Source organism: Aspergillus uvarum (assembly GCF_003184745.1).
Source record: "Aspergillus uvarum CBS 121591 unplaced genomic scaffold BO82scaffold_14, whole genome shotgun sequence".
Lineage (NCBI taxonomy): Eukaryota > Fungi > Ascomycota > Eurotiomycetes > Eurotiales > Aspergillaceae > Aspergillus > Aspergillus uvarum.
The window spans coordinates 243,544-268,453 of record NW_020291311.1 but is presented as its reverse complement, the minus strand read 5'-3'; the positions used below and the strand labels follow the sequence as shown (position 1 = coordinate 268,453).

The 24,910-nt window shown below is 50.9% G+C and overlaps 9 protein-coding genes across 9 annotated transcripts; 4 read left to right on the top strand and 5 right to left on the bottom strand.

The window, feature by feature from the left end:
* Positions 1-1,206: 1,206 nt before the first annotated feature.
* On the bottom strand, positions 1,207-2,723 carry BO82DRAFT_430622 (PTH11-like integral membrane protein; the record flags this gene model as incomplete). The annotated part of the gene is made up of 6 exons (XM_025640631.1): positions 1,207-1,691; positions 1,759-1,826; positions 1,883-2,256; positions 2,319-2,386; positions 2,439-2,475; positions 2,535-2,723. 6 exons carry the CDS (start codon positions 2,721-2,723, stop codon positions 1,297-1,299), a joined length of 1,131 nt encoding a protein of 376 aa, XP_025494013.1. The 3' UTR covers positions 1,207-1,296.
* A 3,249-nt stretch (positions 2,724-5,972) lies between these two features.
* On the bottom strand, positions 5,973-7,527 carry BO82DRAFT_34439 (uncharacterized protein). Its single transcript, XM_025633660.1, has 2 exons — positions 7,340-7,527; positions 5,973-7,285 (listed from the first exon to the last, which is right to left on the bottom strand). The coding sequence occupies exons 1-2, from the start codon at positions 7,373-7,375 to the stop codon at positions 6,050-6,052; spliced, it is 1,272 nt and encodes a 423-aa protein (XP_025494012.1). The 5' UTR covers positions 7,376-7,527; the 3' UTR covers positions 5,973-6,049.
* A 73-nt stretch (positions 7,528-7,600) lies between these two features.
* Positions 7,601-9,861, top strand: BO82DRAFT_390594 (oxidoreductase, short chain dehydrogenase/reductase family). The gene is made up of 7 exons (XM_025638525.1): positions 7,601-7,968; positions 8,068-8,111; positions 8,302-8,778; positions 8,883-9,192; positions 9,268-9,323; positions 9,394-9,502; positions 9,559-9,861. The coding sequence occupies exons 1-7, from the start codon at positions 7,861-7,863 to the stop codon at positions 9,589-9,591; spliced, it is 1,137 nt and encodes a 378-aa protein (XP_025494011.1). The 5' UTR covers positions 7,601-7,860; the 3' UTR covers positions 9,592-9,861.
* A 730-nt stretch (positions 9,862-10,591) lies between these two features.
* On the bottom strand, positions 10,592-11,366 carry BO82DRAFT_352550 (uncharacterized protein). The gene is made up of 2 exons (XM_025634722.1): positions 10,750-11,366; positions 10,592-10,659 (listed from the first exon to the last, which is right to left on the bottom strand). The coding sequence occupies exon 1, from the start codon at positions 11,280-11,282 to the stop codon at positions 10,986-10,988; it is 297 nt and encodes a 98-aa protein (XP_025494010.1). The 5' UTR covers positions 11,283-11,366; the 3' UTR covers positions 10,592-10,659; positions 10,750-10,985.
* A 2,640-nt stretch (positions 11,367-14,006) lies between these two features.
* BO82DRAFT_34318 (Ras family protein) lies at positions 14,007-15,334 on the top strand. The gene is made up of 4 exons (XM_025633609.1): positions 14,007-14,179; positions 14,320-14,434; positions 14,504-14,779; positions 14,846-15,334. The coding sequence occupies exons 1-4, from the start codon at positions 14,168-14,170 to the stop codon at positions 15,079-15,081; spliced, it is 639 nt and encodes a 212-aa protein (XP_025494009.1). The 5' UTR covers positions 14,007-14,167; the 3' UTR covers positions 15,082-15,334.
* A 602-nt stretch (positions 15,335-15,936) lies between these two features.
* BO82DRAFT_352543 (flavin adenine dinucleotide pyrophosphatase) lies at positions 15,937-17,909 on the bottom strand. Its single transcript, XM_025634721.1, has 3 exons — positions 17,373-17,909; positions 17,024-17,190; positions 15,937-16,888 (listed from the first exon to the last, which is right to left on the bottom strand). Exons 1-3 carry the CDS (start codon positions 17,457-17,459, stop codon positions 16,258-16,260), a joined length of 885 nt encoding a protein of 294 aa, XP_025494008.1. The 5' UTR covers positions 17,460-17,909; the 3' UTR covers positions 15,937-16,257.
* Positions 17,910-17,967: 58 nt separating this feature from the next.
* Positions 17,968-19,019, top strand: BO82DRAFT_411021 (GMF family protein; the record flags this gene model as incomplete). The annotated part of the gene is made up of 3 exons (XM_025639783.1): positions 17,968-18,133; positions 18,312-18,442; positions 18,516-19,019. 3 exons carry the CDS (start codon positions 17,968-17,970, stop codon positions 18,705-18,707), a joined length of 489 nt encoding a protein of 162 aa, XP_025494007.1. The 3' UTR covers positions 18,708-19,019.
* Positions 19,020-20,076: 1,057 nt separating this feature from the next.
* Positions 20,077-20,719, bottom strand: BO82DRAFT_34285 (uncharacterized protein). The gene has a single exon (XM_025633599.1). The coding sequence runs from the start codon at positions 20,646-20,648 to the stop codon at positions 20,319-20,321; it is 330 nt and encodes a 109-aa protein (XP_025494006.1). The 5' UTR covers positions 20,649-20,719; the 3' UTR covers positions 20,077-20,318.
* Positions 20,720-23,278: 2,559 nt separating this feature from the next.
* On the top strand, positions 23,279-24,894 carry BO82DRAFT_411013 (uncharacterized protein; the record flags this gene model as incomplete). The annotated part of the gene is made up of 4 exons (XM_025639782.1): positions 23,279-23,448; positions 23,516-24,079; positions 24,128-24,322; positions 24,379-24,894. The coding sequence occupies 4 exons, from the start codon at positions 23,279-23,281 to the stop codon at positions 24,467-24,469; spliced, it is 1,020 nt and encodes a 339-aa protein (XP_025494005.1). The 3' UTR covers positions 24,470-24,894.
* Positions 24,895-24,910: the final 16 nt, after the last annotated feature.

Here is a 24,910-nt window from a genome sequence, read left to right as displayed (position 1 = left end):
AGAAGAAGAAGAAGAAGAAGAAGAAGAAGAAGAAGAAGCAGAAAACACTGTTGAAATCTGGTGATATTGCTTAGGATTGACTTTTTCTTGTCTCCCTTGGACTTTGTGGTGCAGGAAAGATAGTATTGATATTGTTTAGGTACCACCCTGGGAATGGGGAGAAGAAACAATAAAAAGCCTAGGATCGGTGCTGAGATGGAAGGATACTTCTACCTAGTATGTATGTGATCAATGGATTTCGTATATTCATTTGGCCTCGGGAAACCAATCGTCATGAAGTAGAGTAAGAAAAGGCGCGGTTTACTGATTCGTAGGACCAAGATATACATAACAAGCATCTCAGCCGAGACACCCACCAACCAGGTCTTGGATTGAGTCTCGTGGACGACTTGGGTATTTCTTGAGAGGCGAGGTGCGAAGACTTGCTTTGCGACGTTCAGTATCTGTACTGTACTTGATGTACGTCAACGACAGAGTCTATTCCAAGGCAGCGCAATGCTTGAATATACTTACTTACCCATTTGATAATCCTCATCGATCGAAAGGGAAATCACCTGGTTAAGATGCGGAGTATATTATTCACTATGATTACACCAACAGCACAGTATAGTGCAGTACACCCTGGGAGTCATCACATCAATCCTTATCTCCCCTCGTCATTGAGCTCGAGAGCACATGCATCGAGCTTGTTATCCCGTCTTACCTCTGTTTTCAATCAATAATATGTACACATTGTATAAACGAGTTGGGCATTATTCGCAGTAATGAGGGCTACAGGAAAAGTGAATTAGAAAAATATATCAAACATCAACAAGAGCCAGGATCGAAAACAAAACACACCAAAAAACCCCCCCCCAAGTTTGTTGGATAGAGATACTGAGACATGTTATATTATTATTAGTACATCACTGCAAGTAGTAAAAGCTTAGCTAGCTTAGCCTAGCTTAGCCTAGCTTATCTCCAAGCCTACAAACTCCCTCTATGTATGACTTTCAACACTGGAGGGCGCAGCTACAACGAATGGGTTTGCCAAAATCCTCTGCAAGCAACGGAATAAATTGGTAAAATAGGTCATGATATTTCATTAGTGATTAGCCGTCCATGCTTTCAGCAATATACAGGATAATTCAGCGCGGCTGACCGCCACGGATAGGCAAGAAAAAGCGCGGGGGTATATGAGAGTCAAAAAGAAAAGTGATGGGGTAGGTAGGGTCCGAAAATCAGAAACTCGATGACCGTAATGTCAGGGAAAAAAAATCGTTACAATAAGCGAAAGTGACAGTAAAGCATAGATCGTTATACATCCACCACCAACCGGCGCTGGCTGGTGGACTCGCCGTGATGCGACGACTCCTGGATCATCTCCGTCCGGACTTCGATGCCGCCAAAGGCACCTCCGGCTGCGCCGACATGGCTGGCCTCGCCGGACTTGACGTCGATGGTGTACATGTCGTAGTCGCGGTCCTGGGAGTAAAGCTCGACCTTGTGGCGGTGGGACTGCGCGGTCATGCGGGTGGCGGTCATGCGACTGACAGACACGGTGGGATTGCGCGTGTAGCGGTTGTGGCTGTTGGTGGACAGGAACTTGGGGAAGACGCGGCTGACGATGGGGCGGAGGAAGGGCAGGCACGCGCAGATGATGGCGACGTTGCATTCTGCGGCGGTCCAGTAGGCAGCGCCGACGTTGCTCCCTGATTGACGATGGTTATCAGCATGTAAAATAAAGTGATGCCAGGTCGATAAACGGCGACTACTCACAAGAAGTGTCACTGTTCTGGGCGACAGAACGCAACGAAGAGAGACGCAGGATACTAGTGATAACGACTCTATGCACGAGTTAGCAACAACACAAAACTGGACTGGGAAGTTGGAAGACACGCACAGTCCACCGATAGCGAAAACACCCATGAGCGCGAACTTCTGCGCTCGCGGAAGCTGCAGTTGCGACAAAAGAGGCATCGGCAGCACCAGCAACGTCACGTCGGTGGCGATGTTCATAGAGGCGTTGAAGAACCAGACCGCTTCGAAATTGAGACAATACCCCGAAACCGTGCGATCCCAGAATCTGGAGACCGGGACGCAGTTCAAGAAGCCGCTGACGACCGCCCACGTTCCGTAGGTAGCCACGATGCCTAGCACAACGTAGCAGGCCAGTCGAAAACGGCGGTCGGGGAAGATCCGCAAGTATTGGAAAAGAATAGAGAACTTGGTGAAGATCAGACTGGCGTTATAGAGCGGAATCGCAGCCCATAGTCGCTATGAAACCAATTGTCAGTGGGTAGTTCTGTCTGCACCACGGCACGCCCCAAGAGTTTTACCTTCAGCTGCTCCTTTAAAACACGATCTGGAAGCTGCGAAGAGTGTATTCCAAGTCCGAAATGTACCTCTGTCGTATATTAGATGGGATTCGCTCGGTGCGACAAGCTCTGAGATCTTACCGGCACCAACCAAGCCAAGGTATGAACACGCCAGTATCTGCCCGTTACATGTCAGTACATCTCGAGATTCCGATCATATCATCTCGAGAGGCATACCAGAGATATGAGAATCATGTAATCCTCGCGACCCTTCAGTTTCATCAAGCCGAGGCGCGCGTACATCCGCATCGCGACAATGACGACCGAAAAGCCGGTGAGCACGGCTGTCACCACCAGTGCTCGCTGGCCACGTTCTGCACCATCTCCCGATATCCTGGGAAATAGATGTTCTCTGATGATGTCCATGTTGATTCTATTGTTATAAATGGAGGGAATGAATCGGGTAGGTAGGGCCGTGGGGGTGTGGGTTGTAAAGAAAGAGCGTTTTTCCGGGATATAGATGGCTTGGCCGTCCGTTTGCTGAATGTCCAACGAGGTGAAGTAGGATGCCCCCTCCAGGTTTCGCAACCTAGATATCAAGACGAGATAAACCGCATGGGTTCAATTGGAGATCGATGGGGTTAAAAGAGAGTGGGTGGGTTGGTCGAAGCGTCTGCAGTAGAGTTTAGTTGCAAGGAACCGGTGCGGTAACGACATGGCTTTTATTTGTACAGTTCCTTTTCTACTGGGTTTATGGAGACGATCCCCGCACTGGCTCAAAGTTTGATAGTACTCAATAGCGTAAGAGAAGCTGAAAGAGGGCTGGTGGGCAGCATGGTTCCTTGTCGAGTGAGCGACCTGAGCTCGGTCTTGTCCGGGATGTGGTTAGGAGCTGAGGGGGGTGCCATTCAGATTGTAGTAATGATCTATGCGACTAAGCCGTCGGGCTCCACCGGTGTCGTGGGCAAGGTGGAGGAAGGCACGAGGTTCGCAGAGAAAATTAGTCAATGGCGATGCGGTGACGGTATTTAGCAGCAGACCCAGAATCGATGGCTCTCTGGCACCTTCCGCCCTGTCAAATGTTGCCTCGTTCCGGGCTTCGATCCATGGAACGCCGCCGTAGTCTTACTCGACTCTCTTGTATAACTACCCTGTGCGGTTTAGTGCTGCTCGGCAAGTGTTGTGCGGTCAACAGAAAGTGTACCTGAGAGGTCAGTCTCCGCTCCACAGCGAGAAAGAATCTGATAATTATGTTCGTTTCAAGTTGAATGTCGGTATGTTGAGTACGGAGTATACGACCGTCAATCTGAACGAATATCAGGTCAATTCCTCGCGCAATCTCAAATGCAAGATTAGTTGGTGATCGATAATTTCTCTGTCACACCTTAAGCAAGTCTTCCATACTATCCTTGCTCTGAGAGTTAATGCATGATTCATGTGCCTGGTTTCAGATCGCGGCACGAATCATAATACCCGATCGCGCTGGTGTGGATTTAGCACGCCTGGCAAGAGAATTTTCTCCTGCTGCACGCTAAAGTGGTATGATCGTGCGCCTGCACTTGCTCGTGGTCAGACTTGGTCTTCCAAATTTTGACAAGTCAAAAATCCTAGAGGTGGAGTGTTTGACGAGTGGCAATTTTCATTTTCCTTTCCAATACGAGATTCCCTGAACTCTGCTTGAACGTCCAGTCCGACCAACATGGCTGATAATTTCCGCATATCAACAACAATTCTATGTACCTGGTCAATCCAAGACCGACCAGAAAGTTGGCGAACCATTGCCGATTGTGATGGCAGTTTCTGTGCGGTGCTTTGAGCTGCACTTGTCCTCTGGACACATTTGGTTTATGATAGGCGCCAGTTGTCAACACAGTGGAGCACGTCGCCTCTAGTGTCCGAAGTGGCCGCGATCTTCGACAGCAATAACCTTTTTAGGACAATACTGCTCTAGACGCTCATAAATCATGGTTCTTTTTTTTCCGTGGCTTGCGACCATCCGGGGAATTTCTGCCAGGGCAGGAGGTCATTCCCTGTCCAGTGGCTGATCGGCAGATGGTGTGAACCTTCATCTACAAACCTCGATAGACTGTGTGTCCGCGCGCGATTTACTCTGCAGGTCCTCGTTCGATTCCAGTTCCTGACCTACTTAGGCTGCAGCTAATCCGGTGTCTTACGTTTGTATCAGAAGAGGGGCGGAGGACGATTGTGTGTCGAGGGGCGTTAGAACTGTGGATCAGAAGCAAGTCATAGATGTCGATCATATGGGACCTAGTGTTTCCTGATTCATCCAAGGTCTTGAGGCCCGACTACTTTTCTTGCGCCTTCAGGTCGAGGTCGGGGACTTATTTCGGCCGTTGAAAAATTATAAACCAGTACGACTGCGGCAAGAGGGGAAACAGCATGTCTGTAAGCAGCAGCCTTCGTTACTGTGAAAGGTCTGGGTAACTTCTTCGTAGTAGGTCAAACTCCATATCAGGGGATGAAGACACAACAGTTCTTGGAATGCTCGATTCTGCAGGATCAAGGGTCCGCCACCACACGTGGGCGAGAAATCGTCTCGTGCGGGGCCAGCACATCTAACACGTTCGTGAAAGGATTGCTTCTCCTGGTCGGGTGTCCAGAAGATGACATACATCATTTCTGAGGAAACGGCTAGCATCCGCTGTCGGGATACAGCATTACTGTCCTGTTCCGAGTGCTTTTGGGGGGTTTCCCGGAACGCTGGGACGCAAGGATTCGGCGGTGATCGTCAATAAACAATGGGGCCTCAGATGCAGGTCCCAGGAGAGAAAGAGGGGGAAGAGGCGTCGATAGCGCGGCGCTATCACTGCTAAAGACGGCGAAGGATTGCACTACCACCCAGCTGGTATGAACGCCCATTGTCAAGACTTGGCAAATGATGTAAATGGCTTGGAATAAGGCTTTTCAGAACCCCATCACTGTCCAATGAGGATAAAGGCTTCATGGTTCGCCGAAGTTCTAGTCTAGTCTGGTCAGTAGAGAGGGTTGAATGGTGTTGCATAAATTATTGAACGCCATGGGATAAATAAATGTAGGCTCTCACTAAATTCACTGACTCGTGCATTTGTAGTTTTTGGGGGGTATTTGATGTTCGCTGAATGGCTGGCACAGTGTTCTTAGCTTCGTCTTGACAAAATCCCTTGGGCCCTTGAACTGATTTGACCCCAAGTACGATGGTCAGTGGTGGTGTTGACAGCCTTGCGCTGCGTTGTGCTTGAAGGGAAACTCGACTCGAGGATCGTCGCATCGGGGGCGGTTTTGGCATGGCTCGGTCAGTGTCAATTATGTCACCCCAGTCAAGCCGCTGGGCTCACCGAACCGTTCTCACCCCATGAATCAGCTGTCATTGGCAGAAGATAATCAGGCTCTGGGGCTACCGTCAAATGTGGGCGATGATCGTTGGCCGGAGGAAGGGAAGGAACAGTGACAGAAGTGGGAAGGGGGAGACGAAGCGGTTTGCCTGCCGAGGGATAGCAAGCGATGTTTATCCCTGACGATCCACGGGCTGTGGAACAATAACATTCGCAACAACAATCACTCAGTACATATCTGCCAGGTCATAACGATACAAGGCAATGATCTACACATTCTATGTTCGGCGGATTGAATTTTCTTACATTGACGAAGAGGCACATGGCACTTTAACATTTACCCATTCTTTTTATTATTCTGTGGTATGACACTATATTTTCTACGTTTGGCATCCGCTTTTCCTATAATCAGGTCAAAGCCTAATTATCCCCGAGACTGGACTGCTCTGGCTCCTCTGACAACTCTCCTTGCAAGGTCAAGGTGTAAAGGTCCGGGATGTGCGGATCTTGTCGCAGGCAAGCCTTAGCACTGCTCTGCGGCACATCGCTCATGATCCTCATCCGAGTCGGGAAGCTCTCGAGCGAGTTGTCCGTCGAGCCGGTAATTAGGGAAGGAGCCTCATCAGGCTCACAAGTGATTGACTCCCGAAGGGGTGAGGGTGTGAAACCCTTTTTTTTCTCCTTGAAGTGCCGGTTCAGATCCGTCTGTTCGAGCTCGACGAGCCGCGATTGTTGCCTATCGAACCAGTCCCGGGACGACGGGAATTTGTTTTCTTGTATGAAGCCAGTGCCTACACCGAAGTCATCAAGCAGATAGTCGTACGGGTTGCCGGGATCTTGCAGACATTCATCCTCGGTTATCCTGGGATCATTGCGCCACCAACCGTGTGGGCTGTAGTACCTGAAGGTGAGTTTGGATGCCCATTCGACAAAGTCAGTGATCGTTCCTGGGAGTTTCTGTCCTTTGTTCTCGAGGTCAACGACTACTGGGTCTATGTAGACCATAGCATTCTTCAACAGGGCTTTGTGGCGGAGCTCGTCCCCGGCTCTGGGGACCTTCGGATCGGTTAGCTGGAAAAAGAGTGAGATCACCGGTGGTGTCCGGCTTTCTTGTGGGACGGGATTTCCAAGCCAGTTGAAGTGGTGGACTGACTCAGACTCGTCTACTTTGTCCATGTATGCATCGCGAGCATTGAATTCACGGTCGATCTCGACCCTGATGAGCTTTACCTCGGCGCTCTCGTCCTCGCTAGAGGCCATTGAAGGGGCCAATCCCTGATAGTGACTACGCGCTGCTGCTTCTTCAAGCTCCGTGCCACGACCATCGAGATCTAGTCTCTGGCTTTGGTGAAAATTGCTGATGTTGTAGCCGAGACTGCGGTAAGCCCTTTGAATAGCGTGGTTCCTATTGCCTGACTCGCTCGCCTCGGTTGTAGTCCAACCCATGTTGGAGCCAGCAGTTACCTCTTCTCTCTCACTGGCACAGGGCTTGTCGAACCCCATGTCATCAAAATCGTGCATTAGCACTTCGTCTGACACTGTTAGTGTCTCTGTCGAACTGGTAGAGCTTATCTCGTCTCTCGAAGTCACCTCGGTATCCGAAGAATCATCCATCCAGTTGAATGCCGATCCCGGCTCGAGGAGCTTCCTGTAGGTCTCCTCTAGTTCAGTAAAGGTCGCAATATGGTTATCAGACATCCTAGCACTCACGTTTCTGGCTCTGAGGTTAATTTCATGAGAATCCATGTTGGCGATCGGACGCTGAAACGTCTAACTCCTCGCCGCACTCGAAGTATTCACGTTAGAATATTTATAACCAGGCTTCGGGCTTCTGTTATGAGTCAAACAAAGACAAGAGTGGTCTCTGGAACCAAACTGCGGAAAGGTAGTTGTCATTAAGGGCAGGTCATTACTATGTCATGGCTGACGCCGCCATCTCGTTTCCTCCTTGATGTAGCAAAAAAGCAGAAACCTGGACACCCGCATAGACCAATCGTATGCAACAAATTGCTCTTACCCTCTTTTGGGTTACAATCTGTTCGCATTCGCGGTTATCGCATCGAAGATTTTTTTAGAATCGAGAAACTTTGAAGGCATGGCTGAGATAGTGGTACATTCCGATTGTTGGTGTTTCTGCACCACATATCAGTGCTAACGCTGGTAGATAGTAGGTTGCTAGATCTGATCCCGAATTCTGACAGTACAAGTGCATTTAGTTGGACCGGATCGCAATGCCTCAAGTACTGCTTGGTTATGATATCATGCAAGGCACGAGGAAGAACTCCGGAGTTAGACAAGTCCGACATTCAAGTTGTGTGTCTTTGTACTATCTCCACGTGGTAGGCTGGGATCTGAAATGACAAAGAGATCATGAGTGCTATTAGATCACAATGGCTTTGTTTTGTCGCGCGATGGCCATTGTCTTAACAGACAAATAGCAAGCAGACCTTCGTGTCGGCAGAGTTGTATGCGGTGCAGCAGGGTAAGTATCGGGGAAGGAACTCCGATGTATCGGGGCGACCTTCAGCCGGCCAAAAAAAAGGGCCCCGCCGAAATCACGAAAGACGGATTCCCCCGCACGCAACGCCGACGTTCGGCCGTCTTCGATTCCATTTATAGCCCACTGAGCCCCCCCTTATCTTTCGTTATCCTTCTGACTCATTTGTTGAAAGTCTCAATCTCCAGCCCCGCCTTATGCGCCTGCTTCGAGCTCTTCTCACCTCGACCAGATCCCTGCGACAACTTCCCTTGACGACCTCCCCCGGGAACATCTCCGCATTCACCCCACTTACCCGATCAACCCCGTTTCAATCCGCGATCCAGCCCACTTTCATCAGACGCACAATGGCCTCCGCAATGGCAAAGCGCCTCGAGGGCAAGACCATCGTGGTCACTGGTGCCTCGTCCGGTATCGGCCGCAGCACGGCCAAGGAGTTTGCTCGCACCGCGCCCAAGGACCTGAAGCTGATCGTGACGGCCCGTCGCATCGACTCCTTGAAGCAGCTCGCCCAGGAGATCAAGGAGGAGGTCGGTGAGGGTGTCAAGGTCCTCCCCGTGCAGTTGGATGTTAGCAATCCCGAAGAGATCAAGAATTTCGTGCCGTCTTTGCCTGCTGAGTTCCAGGAGATCGATGTGCTTGTGAACAATGCGTGAGTCGACATAACGCTCCTCTCCCTGCGCGAGATTCGCCCTCGTCGCAGTTATGACTTGGGGAAGAAGTTAGGCAGAAGCCCTGCTGACACTCAAGAATCAGCGGCCTTGTCAAGGGTGTCGCCAAGGCCCCCGAGATCGACGCCCAGGATGTCGACGTCATGTTCTCGACCAACGTAACCGGATTGATCAACATGACCCAGGCCATTCTCCCCATTTTCCAGAAGAGATCCGACGGCGGTCGCGGTGATATCATCAACATTGGTAGCATTGCCGGCCGCGAACCGTATCCCGGTGGAAGCATCTACTGTGCCACGAAGGCGGCCGTCCGGTCCTTCACCGACGCATTGCGAAAGGAGCTGATTGCGACGAGAATCCGCATCATCGAGATCGACCCCGGTCAGGTGGAAACCGTGAGTCCGTCTGTTTGGGAGTTTTGTTGCAGTCTTCCGTTGTGAATCTTACTGATAGTTGTTTGTGCTGTACAGGAGTTCTCCGTGGTGCGATTCTACGGTGACAAGGAGAAGGCCGATGCAGTCTACGCGTATGATATTCCCAGCTGAAGATTATTTGCACAGCTGAGATCAAGGACGTACTAATGTACTCTGTTGCAGTGGCTGTGAACCCCTTACCCCCGATGATATCGCTGAAGTTGTTGTGTTTGCCGCTGGTCGGCGCGAGAACGTTGTGATCGCGGATACGCTGATCTTCCCCAGCCACCAGGTAAGTTCATGAAACTTCGGGACCCAGATGACAAGCGCTGACGCATAATTCACCAGGCTTCTCCGGGTATCATGCACCGCAAGGCTTAGTGATATGCATGATGGATAGAATAGAAGTATATAAAGACAGGGTACCTGCCACAGTCTCGACACGATAAATAACGGCTATTTGATCTACAATCACCATGAACCGTCCTCCAGCTTAGCTAAGAAGTACTAGTTAGGTAGTCTATGTGCTGTGTATCGACCTTGTTCTGGGTGTATGAATTTGCCTGTTGACCGGTCATTCTCCGCATCCACATAATCCCCCAAAGCAGGGCTGAGGTCCAGTGGTAGACTACTCCCTAGATTTGTTAGGCCTGCAACTTGGAACCAATAATTGACAAATACACATGGTTTCTATTTGTAGATTGACAATTACATCGAAGGACTGCCGACTTCAAAATAATGAAAACATCACTCGACCCGCTTTCTAAATGAAAACCAGGCAGCACTTAAATTTTCAGCCTAATCATTTCGATTCCTTCTCTCCTCTGCTGCATCTATACATGCTTTCCAACCGACGAGAGGGGAATAGACGAATCTTCGAATCACGGTTGATGCGTATACCTACCATATGCTATGAGTATGATGCTCAGCAACCTCTCACCAACAAGAACAGAAAATAAAGACATATCAAATCCGAATAAAGCCAGAATATCAATCTTCATCCCCCGCCTTCTCGCTCTCCAGATCTGTCCCCAAAATGACCTCATAAACTAAAGCCCAGGTCAACCGACCTCAATTGCGTCACAGGAAACCTACCGGTAGGTATCCAGGACCGACATCCACAACCGGCCGCCCAAACCAGACGTATCCAGAAGCATTGACATGTCAGTTCATCGGCCCCCCGCCCGGCCTCCTCCCCTCCCCGTCTCGTCCCTCACGCTCCAAACTCCGCCCCATTTGACTTTTTCCCCTGCATATGACATGGGAGCCAAGACGCAAAGACAACAGAAGCAATTATTGCCTGGGCCGAAGCACCAAAAGAAAATGGCGGTCTAGACCTGCTGTGTAACTACTGTGCCGTGAACCGCTAGTCCGGTCGGTGGTTTTGAAGGGCTTTTGTTTTGCCATTGTGCTTGAGACGTTTTTGCTTTCTGGGGGGCGGGTTTGGGGCTATCTTGTTGATCATTGGGGTCCTATGCATAAGTTACCGGTACATCAGAGCCGGGCGGGATAATACTAAGTATGGTGGGAGGGACGGACGACAAGGTGGATTGTTGTTGGTCGTTTTTGAGTTCGGGTTTGTTGCGATGTCAATGTCAATGTCAATGTCATATTGATGGGTTCTGCTTGGAAGGTTGTTGCAGTGGTTAGACTTTCGTTGGTCTGAACTATTCGGGATAAGTTGTTTGGTATGGTATTATGGGCTTGTGGGTCTGTTGTCATGTCGCTGTACAGGTAGCGTTGGACGGGTCGCTGGTGGTGATATGTTCCTACTGTCATATCGCCCTTCTGTGCCGTCGGGACTGGTCGCGACCGTGGTCGATGCCACTCGTACTGGTCGTTGCGAACGCGCGGGGGCCCATTTCCTTGGATACTGAGTCATGCCCGAAGCGTTGCGACGGAACCTGAAAGACAGGATGATAAGCAGTTGCTAAGCGCCGGTGGTGTTGCAGGTGAACGGGGAAAGCCTGTGGATGTTGCGGTGAGTGGATGAACACCAAAAGAGAGGCCTGTGGTCGGAAAGTTCGGTCTGCGTTCCAATGGGTTAGTTTGTTCTCTATAGCCACGCACATCGACGCCAAGCAGGAGACAGAGGATGGATGTGCTCCAGAAAGCTAATTTGGGTGATTGATTGACTGACGTTCCCGGCACATGGTTGAAGTGTGACTGGTAAATTCTCGGATCATGCATCTTATAGGATAGCGAGTTGATGTATATATCACTGCGCGGGGAAGGCCGGAAGATAGTCCGGATAAACTTGTACTGCACATATTGTCTGTGCATGTACCAAGGTGAGTGCAGACCAAGACATTTGTGATGGCAAACTGGGGTTGATAGTTTGACTACTAGACATAGGACAAGATTCAATGCCACCGGCATCTACTGGAAGCGCTCTGATCTAGGACGTTCTGTTATGACGGCATCGATAGCATTGAAGGGAACCAGGGTTGTTGGCCCTCTATCATCCAAGGGTGGGTTCCGAGGCTACCGAGATTCTGTACAGTGATATGGTGAGATGTTTCCATGAATGTGAGCCGACAAGTGGAGGTGTGGAGAAACATGAGCTCTCCCCTTACCCACGGCCTGAGGCTCTGTCCAGACTGTCAGTGTCACTGTGACACTGTAGAGTGTAGACCAACTAACCGAGTACTGGGTAGAGTAGTATTGGAGATGGTGCCAAGACCTTTCAGGAAGCCGGCAAACTCAGCACCCATGCCTATGATGTAAGCCTACGCGTCTGGATGGAGCTGTCAATTGCAGTGCCTGTCATTCCGTCGAGCCGACATTGCTTCTAGAAGAGGGTTTTAAATGAGTTTTTGAAGGTCACTGCTTTCCAAAGACGTATTGTTTCTCCGATAACGGTCCCCCTGTGCGGCCTTCATCGTCATCATCAATCACCACAACGAACCAACTGACTCAGTTGCAACGGGGGATATCCGAGTCTGACTTGCAGCCCTTGCTTGCACCCTGCGCGAGAGGAGCTCAACGGAGGAGTCGGAGCGGGACGCAGACACCAGGAGGGTCACAATTGCTCCAAGCTGACAGCAGTGTGATTGGCTGTGGAGATTGAAAGCTATCCGTTTGTTTTCCGAGTTGCGCATAGCGAGGTTGATGAAAGGCATTGAGTAAAGTGGTTGGAGACCCTCAGGGGAGCCCCGATGGGGCCCTCAGGACGATTTAGTGTGTCGAATCTTTTATCGACCGGCGCTAAGAGGTGGAACTGGTGAGATTAATCTATGGCCAGTCTTGAGATGGACAAAAAGTCTTCGGATCAAGGACCAACAGCGATTTAGTCGAAAACGATGGCTCTGTGGCATCATCAGAGGCTGGCAAACCTTCAGGAGCGAGTTAGGACGGTAGTAGTCTCCGTACTCGGTCAAGTTCTTACTATTCGGTGTTCTTGCAGCAAGGCGAGGGTTTACGGTATTTAGCTTCCGTTCAATGGATAGAGATTGTGATGTGACTGAATCGGTAACCCCTTTTTCCCTCCAGGCTCCTTGGACCACTCCTTCGTACCATGCCACCAATTGATGTTCTTTGCAGAGTCTGCCCACGGCCCTAATTTTCTTGCCTTGCCTTGCGCCTCCACTTGCGATCGTCTGTCCTGTTTCTCTTCTTTCCAATCACGGACTGTGATTTCGAGCTTTATCTTTCTCGAGCAATGACGAGGAAATGGTCTTGAATTGTAGTTGAGCTGATTATGTTTAAGCTCTTTCCTTTTATCTTGTCCTTTTCTTTTTCTTATTGTCAATCTGTTAACAATGACGAAAGGCAGTTAGGATGCGATGATGGCGACAGAGAGTAATTATTCGCAGTGGACCAATCGACCGATCAAATGATAATTAAACACCGTCTTGGCTGGGCTGGATTGAATCACACGCGTCCCCGGTTAATGCCACATCCACCCATCCACTGCAGCCTCTTCCTCGCTCGTTCTCTTTCTTCCCCCCTTTCTTAAGTATTATTATTGAAGGGAGGGTGCGATAATTATTCTACAACTTACTCCAATCAGCAGCAACCTCATTTCCAATTTCTTCTAATCGTCTAATTAGTTAGTGTAGAGTCCGATGTCCTAGTAGTAGTGAATGACTTGGAATAGGGTCAATCGCCTTCTCTCCTCCCGGTCGCTACAGTTATCCTTTTCAGTTCTCAACCTTAGCTAACTAATCTACTTGGTCGGACATGATATGATGATGATGATGATGATGATGATGAACTATTTTCTCCGTTAATTGCTCTTTCTCTCTTCCTCGATTCCTACTCTACTAGTAGGTATACTAGTCGTAGTCAGTTCATTATCTAAACTCCTTCTGTCTGGGCTTGTCCTTCCCTGTCATCCCCACTCTTTTTCCTCTCTAACTAACCGCTCCTTAATCATCGCCTTCCTTCTCGGGCTCTGTCTTTCTCCCCTTTCCCCTCTCAATCTCTCCACCCTATCTTTCCTCTCCTCCCTTTCTCTTGACCTCCTTGAATCCACTCGAAAGAACTTCTCGAAGGTCTTCTTATTGACTTTTGTTTCCAGAGACGGTTTAGAACCAGACGAATTGCAGCTTTCCTGGGAAACCACCTGCTGGTCCATCTTCAATTACGCCCGCTGCAAAGTTCCACGAACCACACCCCCCTCCCCCCCCTGATCCTCTCTCCCACACACTACACGGCACATCCCTCCCCTCCTATCGACCCTCTTTCCTCCCCCCCCAGTCTGCTTCTTTAAGCTTGGCCTGTTCACTAGACCCGCCGTTGCTGTGGACTGCCCTTTAGGCGCCATCACTCTGCGCAAAACTCCCAACGACCTGGGCCCGACCTCTTGACCCTTTGGCAAAGAAAATTGTGTTGTTGCTTGCTCCTTCGACCCGCTTGTCACAGCTCCTGTTGGGATAGCTACGATCACCGTTTCTCTTTCCCCCTTCCTCCCCCCCCCCATATCCCAGCATAATACAGAACAAAGCCTACCAGGATGGCTTCAAAGGTACGCCTTTCTCCCGCGTTCTGAGTTTCCCGTCTCTGGTCTCCCTTTCCTTCCCGCCTCCTATTCCCCGATCTACTACCTCGCCGTCGAACCTGCAGCAGCGCAGCGCCATCACGACATATGCTTACAATTGCCCTCAGTTTCTTAGAGAATATAAGCTAGTTGTTGTCGGTGGTGGTGGTGTCGGAAAGTCTTGCTTGACCATTCAATTGATTCAGAGTCACTTCGTGGACGAATATGATCCGACGATTGAGGGTGAGCAGCAACCATGCTTTGCCGTCGTCGATCGATCGCGCAGCTAACCTAGCCTTTCCTTTGCCACAGATTCGTACCGCAAGCAGTGCGTCATTGACGATGAGGTCGCTTTGTTGGATGTTCTAGATACTGCCGGACAGGAGGAATACTCGGCGATGCGCGAACAATACATGCGGACCGGCGAAGGCTTCCTTCTCGTCTACTCGATAACGTCGCGTCAGTCATTCGAAGAAATCATGACGTTCCAACAGCAGATCCTACGAGTCAAGGACAAGGACTACTTTCCCATCATCGTTGTCGGAAACAAGTGCGATTTGGAGAAGGAGAGGGCTGTCACAGAAGAAGGTGGGTTATCAAGTCCAGGGTGATTCATTGCGACACAAGCTGACGAGCTATTTTCTTCATTCCCAGAGGGCGAGGCGCTAGCACGACAGTTCGGCTGCAAGTTCATCGAAACCTCCGCCAAGTCTCGCATCAACGTGGAGAACGCTTTCTACGACCTCGTGCGCGAAATCCGTCGGTACAACAAGGAGATGTCATCGTACCCGTCCGGGGCGGGCGGCTTCGGCTCCCGCGCCCCCGAGGGCAAGATGGACGTCAGCGAGCCTGGCGAGAGTGAAGGGTGCTGTAAATGTATTATAATGTAATGAACAGGCGTTGGATTGAAAAGGATACACACATGCCGAGATTCGGGAAGGAAACAAAACATTATACCTCGGCAGGAAGCGAGATCAGCGATACCCACCATCGTGATGCGGAATGTGGCTTGTCGACGCGTTTGGACGGTGCTATTATACCAGATGAGGCTCGTCGCCCCGATGATGACTGCTCCCGCCCTCATGCCGCCATCCTCTCCATGAACGTTCGATTCCCCTTCTGTTTCTCTGTTCTTTTTTTACTCTCTTTCTTGATTATTTATCACTTCTTATTTCATTTGCAAGATTGGCCACTTGTTTCAATCTGGGTTCTTTTTTTTTTTTTTAAACGATTTTTCGATCTTGGAAAGGATGGGGAGAGGGGGTGGGAAAAGGAGCCTGTCGCGAGATCTTGTGCATTTCATCTACGTATATGCAATTGCTGTCGCTAGCATTGTGTTTCATTGTTGGCTTTCCAGGGGCTGTCTCCCTGGTTATCCGTCGCTCGTTTTCCATCCATGCTTCTGCGTGCCTCTCGTTGTCAGGCATCTCGACCTCGACCTCATTTCAACTTAATGCTTAGTTTGCTCCGATGTTCTTTTCCCCATCTACCCATGTGGACCACTTCCCACGCATTCGCCATATCTTTTTGTGTACATCTTTTTTTCCCTTTTTCTCGGAGACGGTGTTGTACGGGAGGGATACGGGGCATGAGGCCCTTCAAAGTCTGTTAGGAATGAATACTGCCTGAATCTTACGTTCTGCTTGGTGTCTTAGCCTTACGGCTCTCTTTCTTAAGCCTATACGGTATGTGCCTGTGTCTTTGGTTGAGTGATGAAACAAGTCAATTGTCGTTTTTGCCTTTGCTTTCGTGTGTGCACGTTCAAGGTATAGTGTAGACTCCCTCTCTTCTAGCTTGGTAGATTCCGGGGGTTGCTGAGATTCTGTCACTGTTGCGACGCTGTCTGAACGAAGCGACTGTTTCGAGAGTGTCTCCGCCTCGTTCACTCGAGATTCCGGTCAAAGTTGGCTAAGACCATGGTCTACCGGATAGGAGATATGTCACAGCGGACGGACCCGACGGAGCCTTCCCGGTAAACTGGATTTGGATGTGGTTGATTCATTTATTTACCCCCAGGATTCTAGCTATAGGTTGAGATGCTTTCTAGTTTTTGCGTCAAATGCCCTTTACTTCTCCTCCTCAGCATCGGAGGGCGGATCCAACTCATCCTCGCGGAGGACCTTCTTGCCCTGGACCTCGCGCTCGACCTCCGGGATCAGCGCGTCCAGCAGCGCCTTGTCGGCGCCGACCAGCGTGACGGTGTTGCGCTTGTTGCCCCAGCGCGGGTAGCTGCCGACCTTGACGCCGCGGTCGGCGACGCGCGCGGCCAGCTCGGTCAGGTAGCCCGCCACGGTGCTCTCGGGCAAGGGGGTGCTGAACAGGTACCGGTAGATGCCCGTGCCTTCCTCCGGGTTGACCAGCCGCGGCAGCAGCGCCGGCTTCAGGTGCTCCAGCAGCCGCTCGAACAGCCGCGGCACCCCTGGCAGGATGTGCACGTTGCCGTTCACGATCGCGATCGGCACCCACATGTCGTCCGCCACGAAGATCGCCTGCTCGTCCGCCGCGAGGCTCGCGTCGTGCGGCAGCTCCACCATCCGCAGCTTGGCTGTTAGGCTTGCCGACGGTGTCTCCCAGTCGAAGGCCGGTTGCATCGGGTGCGGTTTCGAGAGGAGCTTCATCCGCTCGAAGGCCGGGGTATGCAGTTTCAAAGGTAGGGAGAAGGCTTTTGCGATTGAGGCATAGGTTATGTCGTCGTGGCTTTGTTGGGGGTTGTTAGTTTGGGGGTGGTTTGAGGGGAGATCGGGGGATTGGGGGTTTGAGAAGTGGAGGGAGAGGTGCGAGGGGTGCGAGGGATTGAGGAAGGGCTTGCAGGGCAGGGCAGGCAGTACGTACGTTGGTCCAATGCCTCCGCTGGTGACCACGAAGTCGTACCGATCACTCATCCGCCGCACGGCTTCGATGATCTCGCTCTCGTCGTCGGCGATCACCTCCACGCGCTTCAGTTGGATGCCTAGCGAGAAACACCATTTCGCGAAGAAGGCCGAGTTGGTGTCTATTGTCTGGAGGTTTTGCGGGGGTGGTTAGTTGGTTGGTGTGGGTGGGAATGGGTTTGCGCGTAAACGGGTCGGGTTTGCTGGACACCACTTCTTTCTCAATTGAGAAGAAGGAGGTTGACATGCGGTGGTGAACAGAGAGTGAACAAAATATGACAGAATTGATTGTGTTAGGATACAATACTCACCTTGCCTCCAAGTACTTCATCGCCAATGATCAGGCATGCCGCGGTGTGGATGGTTCTTTTATTCTTCGGGAGTACGGATGATGTCATATTGAAGGATGTTGGGGATGGAGCCCGAGTTCCGAGTGCTGAAGCAGGGGTGAAAGGGATTGAGCTTGCAGAAGATGAGTTGTTCAGGGCTGGTCGGGTGAGATGACGGGTGAGTTGGCTGAGTCGACTGAACATCGAGGATGGAGGTCAAGGAACGAGAGGAGGAGTGAGTGGATTCAGGCGGACTAAGTATCAAGCGTGAGCGGGGAGGGGGAAAGGAAAGAAAGTAAGAGAGAGAGAGAGAGAGTGCAGGTAGAGAGAGGTTCGAGCGGGTGGGGAAGAAAATAGCGGGCGGCCGGCAACCCGTTCCCATCCCATCATCCATCATCCATCCATCCCACTTGGTGCTAAAGTTGCCTTCTCGATCGACGTCGTCTCCTCCTTTTCTGATACCCACTCGTTCCGCTTCGTGCCTGCACCGCTGGTTCTTCGTTGCCGGCCTAAAAGAGAATTTCGTGTGGTTAACCTTGGTGAGGTCGTTATCATACCAACAAGATGGTGAGGACACATGCCCCGCATTCCCCCTCCTTGCCCTTCATCCGTCACTCGTGATGTTGACTACCCCCTCTCCCAGTCCGAATCTCGTCTATATTCCTTCTCGCCGGAGACGAAAGAGAAGCTCCGCAAGTTTCGCTTGGGTACCTCGCGCGCCAAAGACCCGCAGGCTGTTATATGTAGGGCTCCGTTCCACTTTGTTGTTGCCTCTCTCGCGCTTGTTCGAAATCCCCCTCGCCGATGATACCCGAAGAACGATGCATGCAGGCATATTCTGTCCTTCTGTAACGGCGGCGTCGAAGAACAAAAGGGCTGCGTAATATCGAGGGTGTTGGTGCTGACGGGTCTGGTCGACAGATATAATCGACAACAAGAGCCAAGAAATCCGCCCAGAGGATGGTGAAGTCTACACGAAGATGGAAGATCTCGCCGACGAGCTTCCCGAGACGTCGCCTCGATTTATCCTTCTCAGCTACCCGTTGACCTTGGTTCGTTGCCTCCTCCCACTGCTGTTGCAGCTCCTCGCGGGTCGCTAACATTGCGTTTTCGGTTCTTGTCTAGTCGTCCGGCCGTCTCACCGTCCCCTATGTGATGCTCTACTACCTCCCCGAGAACTGCAACCCCTCGCTGCGGATGATGTATGCGGGTGCCGTCGAGCTGATGCGCAGCACCGCCGAGGTGAACCGTGTGATTGAGGTGGAGAGTGAGGAGGATATTGTGGAGATCGAGGCCAAATTGCAGAGCCAGAATTGAGTTGGCGGTCCGGGGGCGGAGGATGAGGTGTCGGTATATATCATCTTTCGGGCTATGATCTCCTTCGTGGGTCTATAGCCTGTCTTTTCTTTTGGGCTCGTACATCAAGCGCTTTTAATGGTATATTTAGCGGTGTACGCTATTGCTTTTGGGATTAAAATCTGTCGGGCTGAGGTTGGGTTTTGGTTTTGCTGGTGAGATGCTGGTTTCTCTGGTGAGGAATCGGACCTTGAGGTTGATATCCTTGTTCCCGACGGGATAGATTGTTGCACAATCACAGTACTGGATCTGTAGAGCTGTCAACCTTGCTCTAGGCGTTGCTGTTCGCTGCAGCTCCGACTCAACCGCCGTCCCTCCAAGGGAAACAAGAAGGAGACTACCAGGACTGAGATCTGGATCCAGATCGCCTTATAGCGGGAAGCATGTTCTCAGTCACACCACCCCACTGCTCTTGAAAGACACAACTAAGAACATGACAATCGGCCCCTCTGCGATAAATGCCTCAGGCGGCAACAAGGTGGCCCATATCTATAAGAGACCCCTCTAGCTGAGACGACCAGCCCGGTACTCGACAAAAGGCATGTTGTCAATCAGATTAACCCCCGGACACGACCCGACAACTCTTGATTCCATGTACTGTAGCCTCCCAGCCACCCGTGGCCCCCCCTCGGCCCCGTCCCAAGTGCTTGGAAGCCATGACGCCACGGGTGGAATCCATTTCCGGGGAAGAGTTGATGTATCAGATCTTTCCCCACTCAGTTTCTGAATGTACCTTTAGGCCCTTGTAGGGTTAGTAAAACAAGATGATCGACGGTAATCATGCAGAGGGCAACTACTAGCCTATGCGTTCTCCTGCTGCTGTCAAAGTTTTGTCTTCGAAGCCCTGATATGAACGACGACCTTGGAGTCTGGATTCTACATTACCCTCCTAGTACTGAACAGACTAGCATCCATATCTCGTGCTTACGGAGACCGACGGGCTGCTGTGAAAGTCATCTACAGAGGTAAGGTACTGTAGCTTGCAATGTGTGATGTATGCTGCTTGATGGACAGTGTCTACAGTCCTTTCGTGAGTCTGTGACTCCACAGTGGAGATAAGATGATTCAGACAGGCGATCATAGGCTAAATGCACATGGCGAAAGAGTCGAAAGTACTGTACTTCCACAGTACTAAGCCGGGTTTGGTGGAGGTCCAGCTGCCTGTCTGCGAGGTGGCAGGTGGCCCTGTGAAGCGGATTCATTGTCTTACTCTTGTCTTTTGCTTTTCTACGTAGTATGTTTTATGGTTCCTTTCCCCTTCGAAGTACGGGACTCCGAGAGGTCGGGTTGGGGACTGCCCAGTAGTGGGTTAAGGAATTTCATTGTTCTGGTGAGACTGGGGCGAGGGGCAAAAGAGCAGGGATCAGATGGGATGCTGTGATGGGTGGGGAAATGGCCCCGAGCCACTCAGTGCCCACTGGGAGATGAGGAGGATGCCTGAGCGGTTGTTTTCTTTGTTAGAGATGATTGGCTTGGGCGGGTTTGAGGGGGTTTCTTTTCTCGGAGATGCATGGCCAGAGGGAGAGGGACCTAGGGTCTAGGGTCAGGTCAGTGGGAATGGACTATAAACAGCTAGCCAGCAATATCCAGAACGCTTGCCTCCCCTGCATGTGCGGTTTTGTGCTGGGTCCACGGTGGTTGACGGTGGCGAAAACGAAGGGGTTTGCATTTTGCATTTTGCATTTTGCATTTTGCATTTTGCATTGGGCAGGGAGGAATTAGGATGCGAACCCGGTGGTGTGGTTGTGGGGTCTCTTTTTCGACTCGATCGGGGTTTGTTTTGTAGGATTTTAGGGAGGTTGTTTTAGATGCCTTAGGGCTTGATGATGCTTCCTCGTGAGCAACTTGACTGTTGTGCGTGATGAGATGAGCGTGTTGTGGGATGTTAGGTATTAGGTACATGCTTCGTCTATTAGACTCTACATAGTTATCTCCACGGTCAAGACATGACCGTCACGAGGCAGGAGAGGGAGATAGAACTGTCCTTGTGTACTGTACGGAGACACTAACTCCTCATCGAGGTGGCAGATTTCCCCGATTTGGAGAAAAAGTGGAGGAGGAAGCAAAGGTGCATTGAACTTAAGGTTTCGCTGGGGCAGCTTCATTCTGACAAATTGTTCTATTCCACGGCTTCTTTTTTACCATACCGTACACTGAATTGTTACTTTACTTCTCTTACTGCCCGCTGTTCTGCATGGAACCGTTGCCGTTTTTAATATAAATTGGGACAGTAGCATGGTGGTGCGGTTGAGTGTCGTGCAGCTGCTATGCATGCGCTACTGTCAATTGGGAATGTCGGGGGAGGAGGATGTAATGTACTGTATTGTGATAGGGTATTGATACCTGTTTTGAGACGGAGGTTGCATAGCACCAGAGCCGGAAAGGTTCGGTTATATCGAGCAGAAGAGATTGATATAGTTGAAAGAGGACTCGATTGTGAAAGCTCTTATTGATCTTTGTAGCAATTGCTCTTCATTTCTTTTTGGTTTATCTTGGAATTGGCACGTTGTTAATCAATAGAAGGAAAAAAGTTGTCATCCGTATAGATTCTACCGTTATAAACACCGAGGTAAGATACACTGCTACGGAGTATACTGATGCATAGTACATACCTATCATACCACCAAGCCTTGCGCTGATATCATCTTGGCTCAGCAGGTCAGCTTCCAGTCTCCTGGGTACAGAACAACAAACAGAGTCTGTTGGTTGCACTCAGCCACATCTCAGTGTCCGGGATCTAGAAAAAGCAACAGGCTGTGGTCCCGGTCTTGTTTACGGGCGTGTTGTCTGTCACCACATAAGACAGTCGGAATTGCTAGCAGAGTTCCCCGCCAAGCTTAAGAGGATTAAGGAAAGAGAGCCGGGTGGTCGAGACGGGGGTTTCGGGCAGTGTTTCCCGGGTGGGTGTCACGGCATTACTCCGTCCAGCTGTCTAGCGGGCAGGCCTGGATGATTACCTAGTAGAGTCTAGGGACAGTACGGGAGGAGTTTAGTCTTCTCAGAGGCTAGGCTAGGACCCAAGCGCCCCGTCGCCTCGGTTCGCCCGCCCGCCCGACTAGCCTACTTCTAGTTCAAGGTTGCTGGATTCTCGGGCCTGCAGGAGCAGCAACTGAGCATGACTTCGCTTGGTCTCCATCCCCGTACCTTGCTTACGTAGTACTGTACTTACCAGTCTGTCTGCCACTACAGTCACTGTGTAGTCTGTCTCTCTTCTCCCTTCGGCACGGATCGTGAGTATCTCTTCTCGTGGTCGACACCACCACTTTCCGGTTCCAGACTCCAGAGTATGTCATGGGTTACTGAATTCGGAGTATTTGAACGAGCACTTTTTGTCATTCATACTTCATTATGAATGAGTCCCCTGCGCGTCTGTTTGCTGCTTCTCATCTGACAATGAATATGACGTCTACTTGTTGTGTCTCGGCTCGAGTATGTATGAAGAATCACTGCTGCAAGTCTATACGTAACAGTTCCAGCGCCAAATATCTGGATAAAATGCCGAAGGATAATTTTAAATTCAGATATTCCTAAATAATCGGATGGAAAAATAACCGCAAGCCAGCAACGAAGTAGCCATGTGCCACCCATACCCCTACCTACTGCCCGTCTCCTTAGCCTCCTGCCACATTTGCAACTTAACACTTTTTTTACTTTTACGCTTTCGTTACTTGACCTGACTTTTACTTTACATACTCTTACCCACCCCCCTCTTGCTGCTCCATTTCCCCCCTCCCTGCCAGAAAGGTTTGTTCGGCTTCTATTTATCATTTGGCTCGCGCTGCAGTGGCCGTCGTGGCCTGCCTGATTTGTTTATCTCTTTCTCGCTTTTCCTCTTCCCTCTGGCGGCCAGCAAGTCAATTCATTACTACCACCCACCCACCTTTCCCTCCTCCTCACTTTCCTCCCTCTCTACTACAACTCTACAACTACGTGCTCTTTCACCACCATCACTAATACCACTACCACCACAAAACAAAACAACCCCCTCCCACGTCACATCTCGCGCCCTTTCTAATCCCTCCCGTGGCTTTTCGTACGCCTCGACCACGCCCGATCCACACGATCTGACCGCCCTTCAGCCAATCAGTCGTGGGTTTCGGCTGCGACCCTACCAAGAGCTCACCGTCTTGCCGGGTGTCCCAGGTCTACGGTTTCGGGTCACGCCCGTGCGACCTGCCAATACTTAATCGTGTTCCCGCTTTATCTGTTTCTGTTTGGCACCCACTCGGTTCGATCAACAACATCCACCCCCCTTCCACCTCCACCCTCCACCCTCCATCCCTGGTCCCGGTCGCCCAACAACCACTTTATTATACTCGGATCGATCATCGCAAAACCCACCTGTCCCGATTCCGCACCCCGACTGTCCAGCGCTAGGGGTAATATGAATAGAACATTTTGAATCGAGGCGTGCCGCAGAGATTGAGTTCTCTTATACTGCAAGGAAAACGAAAACTTCCACTAATATCACCGACTTGATTCACCACAATATTAGCCAGTCCCGTCCTCATAAGACTGTGCGCCTTCTCGAGATGTCGACACACCAGGGTTCCGACCTGTTCAGCGAAGGGAAGCATGAGGGGTTCTCCAAATATGTCAAACGCATAAGAACCGCAATGAGGAGGACCTCTACCATCAAGGCATTTCCGGCGCCCGGTATACAGGGGGCTACTGAGGTACCCGCCTCCAGTCAGAACACTACGTACGTTCGATGTCTCTCTTTCCCCCTTGCCATTGTCCACATTGCCGTAATACTTACTTCAGGCCAGCCTGACAGTTACTCCTCGCCCACCTGCCACCAGTGTGGCCCCCAATGCGACGGTGCTCTCCAACTGGGGAGTCATCCAAGAACAGAAGGCGCGCGCATTGTTCGCAAAGTATGGATTAGCCGTCGAGCCGGGAGAATGGAAGGCGGCTAGCGATATGACCGTGCAGCGAGTGGTCAGGCCGATCCGTATGCGAGTCCGCCGTACCTGCCACCGCTGCCAGACCATTTTCGGACCCAACAAAGCTTGCGTCAATTGTCAACATGTTCGCTGCACAAGCTGTCCGCGGGACCCCATTGCGAAGCCCGACGACAAACAGGCACAGACCGAAGCTGCACTCCAAACCCTCCTGTCGCAGAAAACGCCTGAGATCGCGCCGGCGCCGCGCCAATTCAGAGAACCTCGCTTGACCCTACCCTCACGTACCGGTGGCCAGGATTTGGTCCATAACCAACCTCGCCAGAGGATCCGGCGAACCTGCCATCGCTGCAACACCGTTTTCGCCGCAGATGCTATGGAATGCAATACCTGCCAACACATTCGCTGTACCTTGTGCCCTCGCGAACCGTACGTTGTGCTATCTCCGCTCGTCGAGGCTATGCTAACAAGATGTAGGGCGAAGCTTAACAAATACCCGAATGGGTATCCCGGAGACGCCGAGCCTCCCTCGGAACTACCTGCACGGACATGGAAGAAGCCCCGTCAACGGGTTCGATACTTTTGTCACCGCTGCAACAACGTACTCCAGTCGCGAGAAACCATCTGCTCCCATTGCGGGCAAGAGAAATGTGACGAAACCATACGAGACCCGTAAGTTACTGAAGCTGGTGGTTATAAACAAGCACATGTTGATAAATCCATTGCAGGAAACGCAAAGAAAGGCCAGAACCCGACCCTGAGATATCGAAACGAGTCGAAGAGCGATTGGCGCATGTGAAGATAGTGAGCATGGGATAAATGGAACGCTGAAATGACTCATTGTCAATTCATCCCACGATCTACGGCCCTAGTAAAATGCTCAACAAGTTCTCTCTTTTTCCCTCGCCAGAGCCCGTTCACCCATACGGCCGGCCTTTTGCGGAAGCCTCACGTATTCTTGTCCTCAGCCTGGATAGCCTGAGAATAGCGCCCAGACGAATAGCCCCGGGAAGAGTTTGGTGGGGGCACAGTAGGGCTGGTCCTGGACGGCTGAATTGGTACATGTGATTGCGTACACTTCAAGGACTGCAGATGTTTGCATCTTGAAGCTTCAGTCATCCTTGATAACATAAAGCCCCAGGAGTAATATCTCGCTGTGTAAGGCCTGTGGATATGCGCTTACGATGGTAATTCTTCAGCAAAAAACCAAACCCAGCGTTACATCGCTGGACTTGCTACGAAATTAGGTCCTTGCAATTT

Bases quoted from the DNA above. Each gene is read 5' to 3' on its own strand.
- BO82DRAFT_34285 (XM_025633599.1), bottom strand. From the start codon at position 20,648: ATGTACCTAATACCTAACATCCCACAACACGCTCATCTCATCACGCAC.
- BO82DRAFT_390594 (XM_025638525.1), top strand. From the start codon at position 7,861: ATGCCTCAAGTACTGCTTGGTTATGATATCATGCAAGGCACGAGGAAG. The intron at 8,112-8,301 runs GTAAGTATCGGG...ATTTGTTGAAAG, and splicing joins GTTGTATGCGGTGCAGCAGG to TCTCAATCTCCAGCCCCGCC. The intron at 9,324-9,393 runs GTATGATATTCC...ACTCTGTTGCAG, and splicing joins AAGGCCGATGCAGTCTACGC to TGGCTGTGAACCCCTTACCC.
- BO82DRAFT_34318 (XM_025633609.1), top strand. The intron at 14,435-14,503 runs GTGAGCAGCAAC...CCTTTGCCACAG, and splicing joins ATATGATCCGACGATTGAGG to ATTCGTACCGCAAGCAGTGC. The intron at 14,780-14,845 runs GTGGGTTATCAA...CTTCATTCCCAG, and splicing joins GAGGGCTGTCACAGAAGAAG to AGGGCGAGGCGCTAGCACGA.
- BO82DRAFT_352550 (XM_025634722.1), bottom strand. From the start codon at position 11,282: ATGTGCGTGGCTATAGAGAACAAACTAACCCATTGGAACGCAGACCGA.
- BO82DRAFT_352543 (XM_025634721.1), bottom strand. From the start codon at position 17,459: ATGACATCATCCGTACTCCCGAAGAATAAAAGAACCATCCACACCGCG. The intron at 17,191-17,372 runs GTGAGTATTGTA...CAAAACCTCCAG, and splicing joins ATGAAGTACTTGGAGGCAAG to ACAATAGACACCAACTCGGC. The intron at 16,889-17,023 runs GTACGTACTGCC...CCCCCAACAAAG, and splicing joins AGCGGAGGCATTGGACCAAC to CCACGACGACATAACCTATG.
- BO82DRAFT_34439 (XM_025633660.1), bottom strand. From the start codon at position 7,375: ATGGATTCTCATGAAATTAACCTCAGAGCCAGAAAC. The intron at 7,286-7,339 runs GTGAGTGCTAGG...GAACTAGAGGAG, and splicing joins TTAACCTCAGAGCCAGAAAC to ACCTACAGGAAGCTCCTCGA.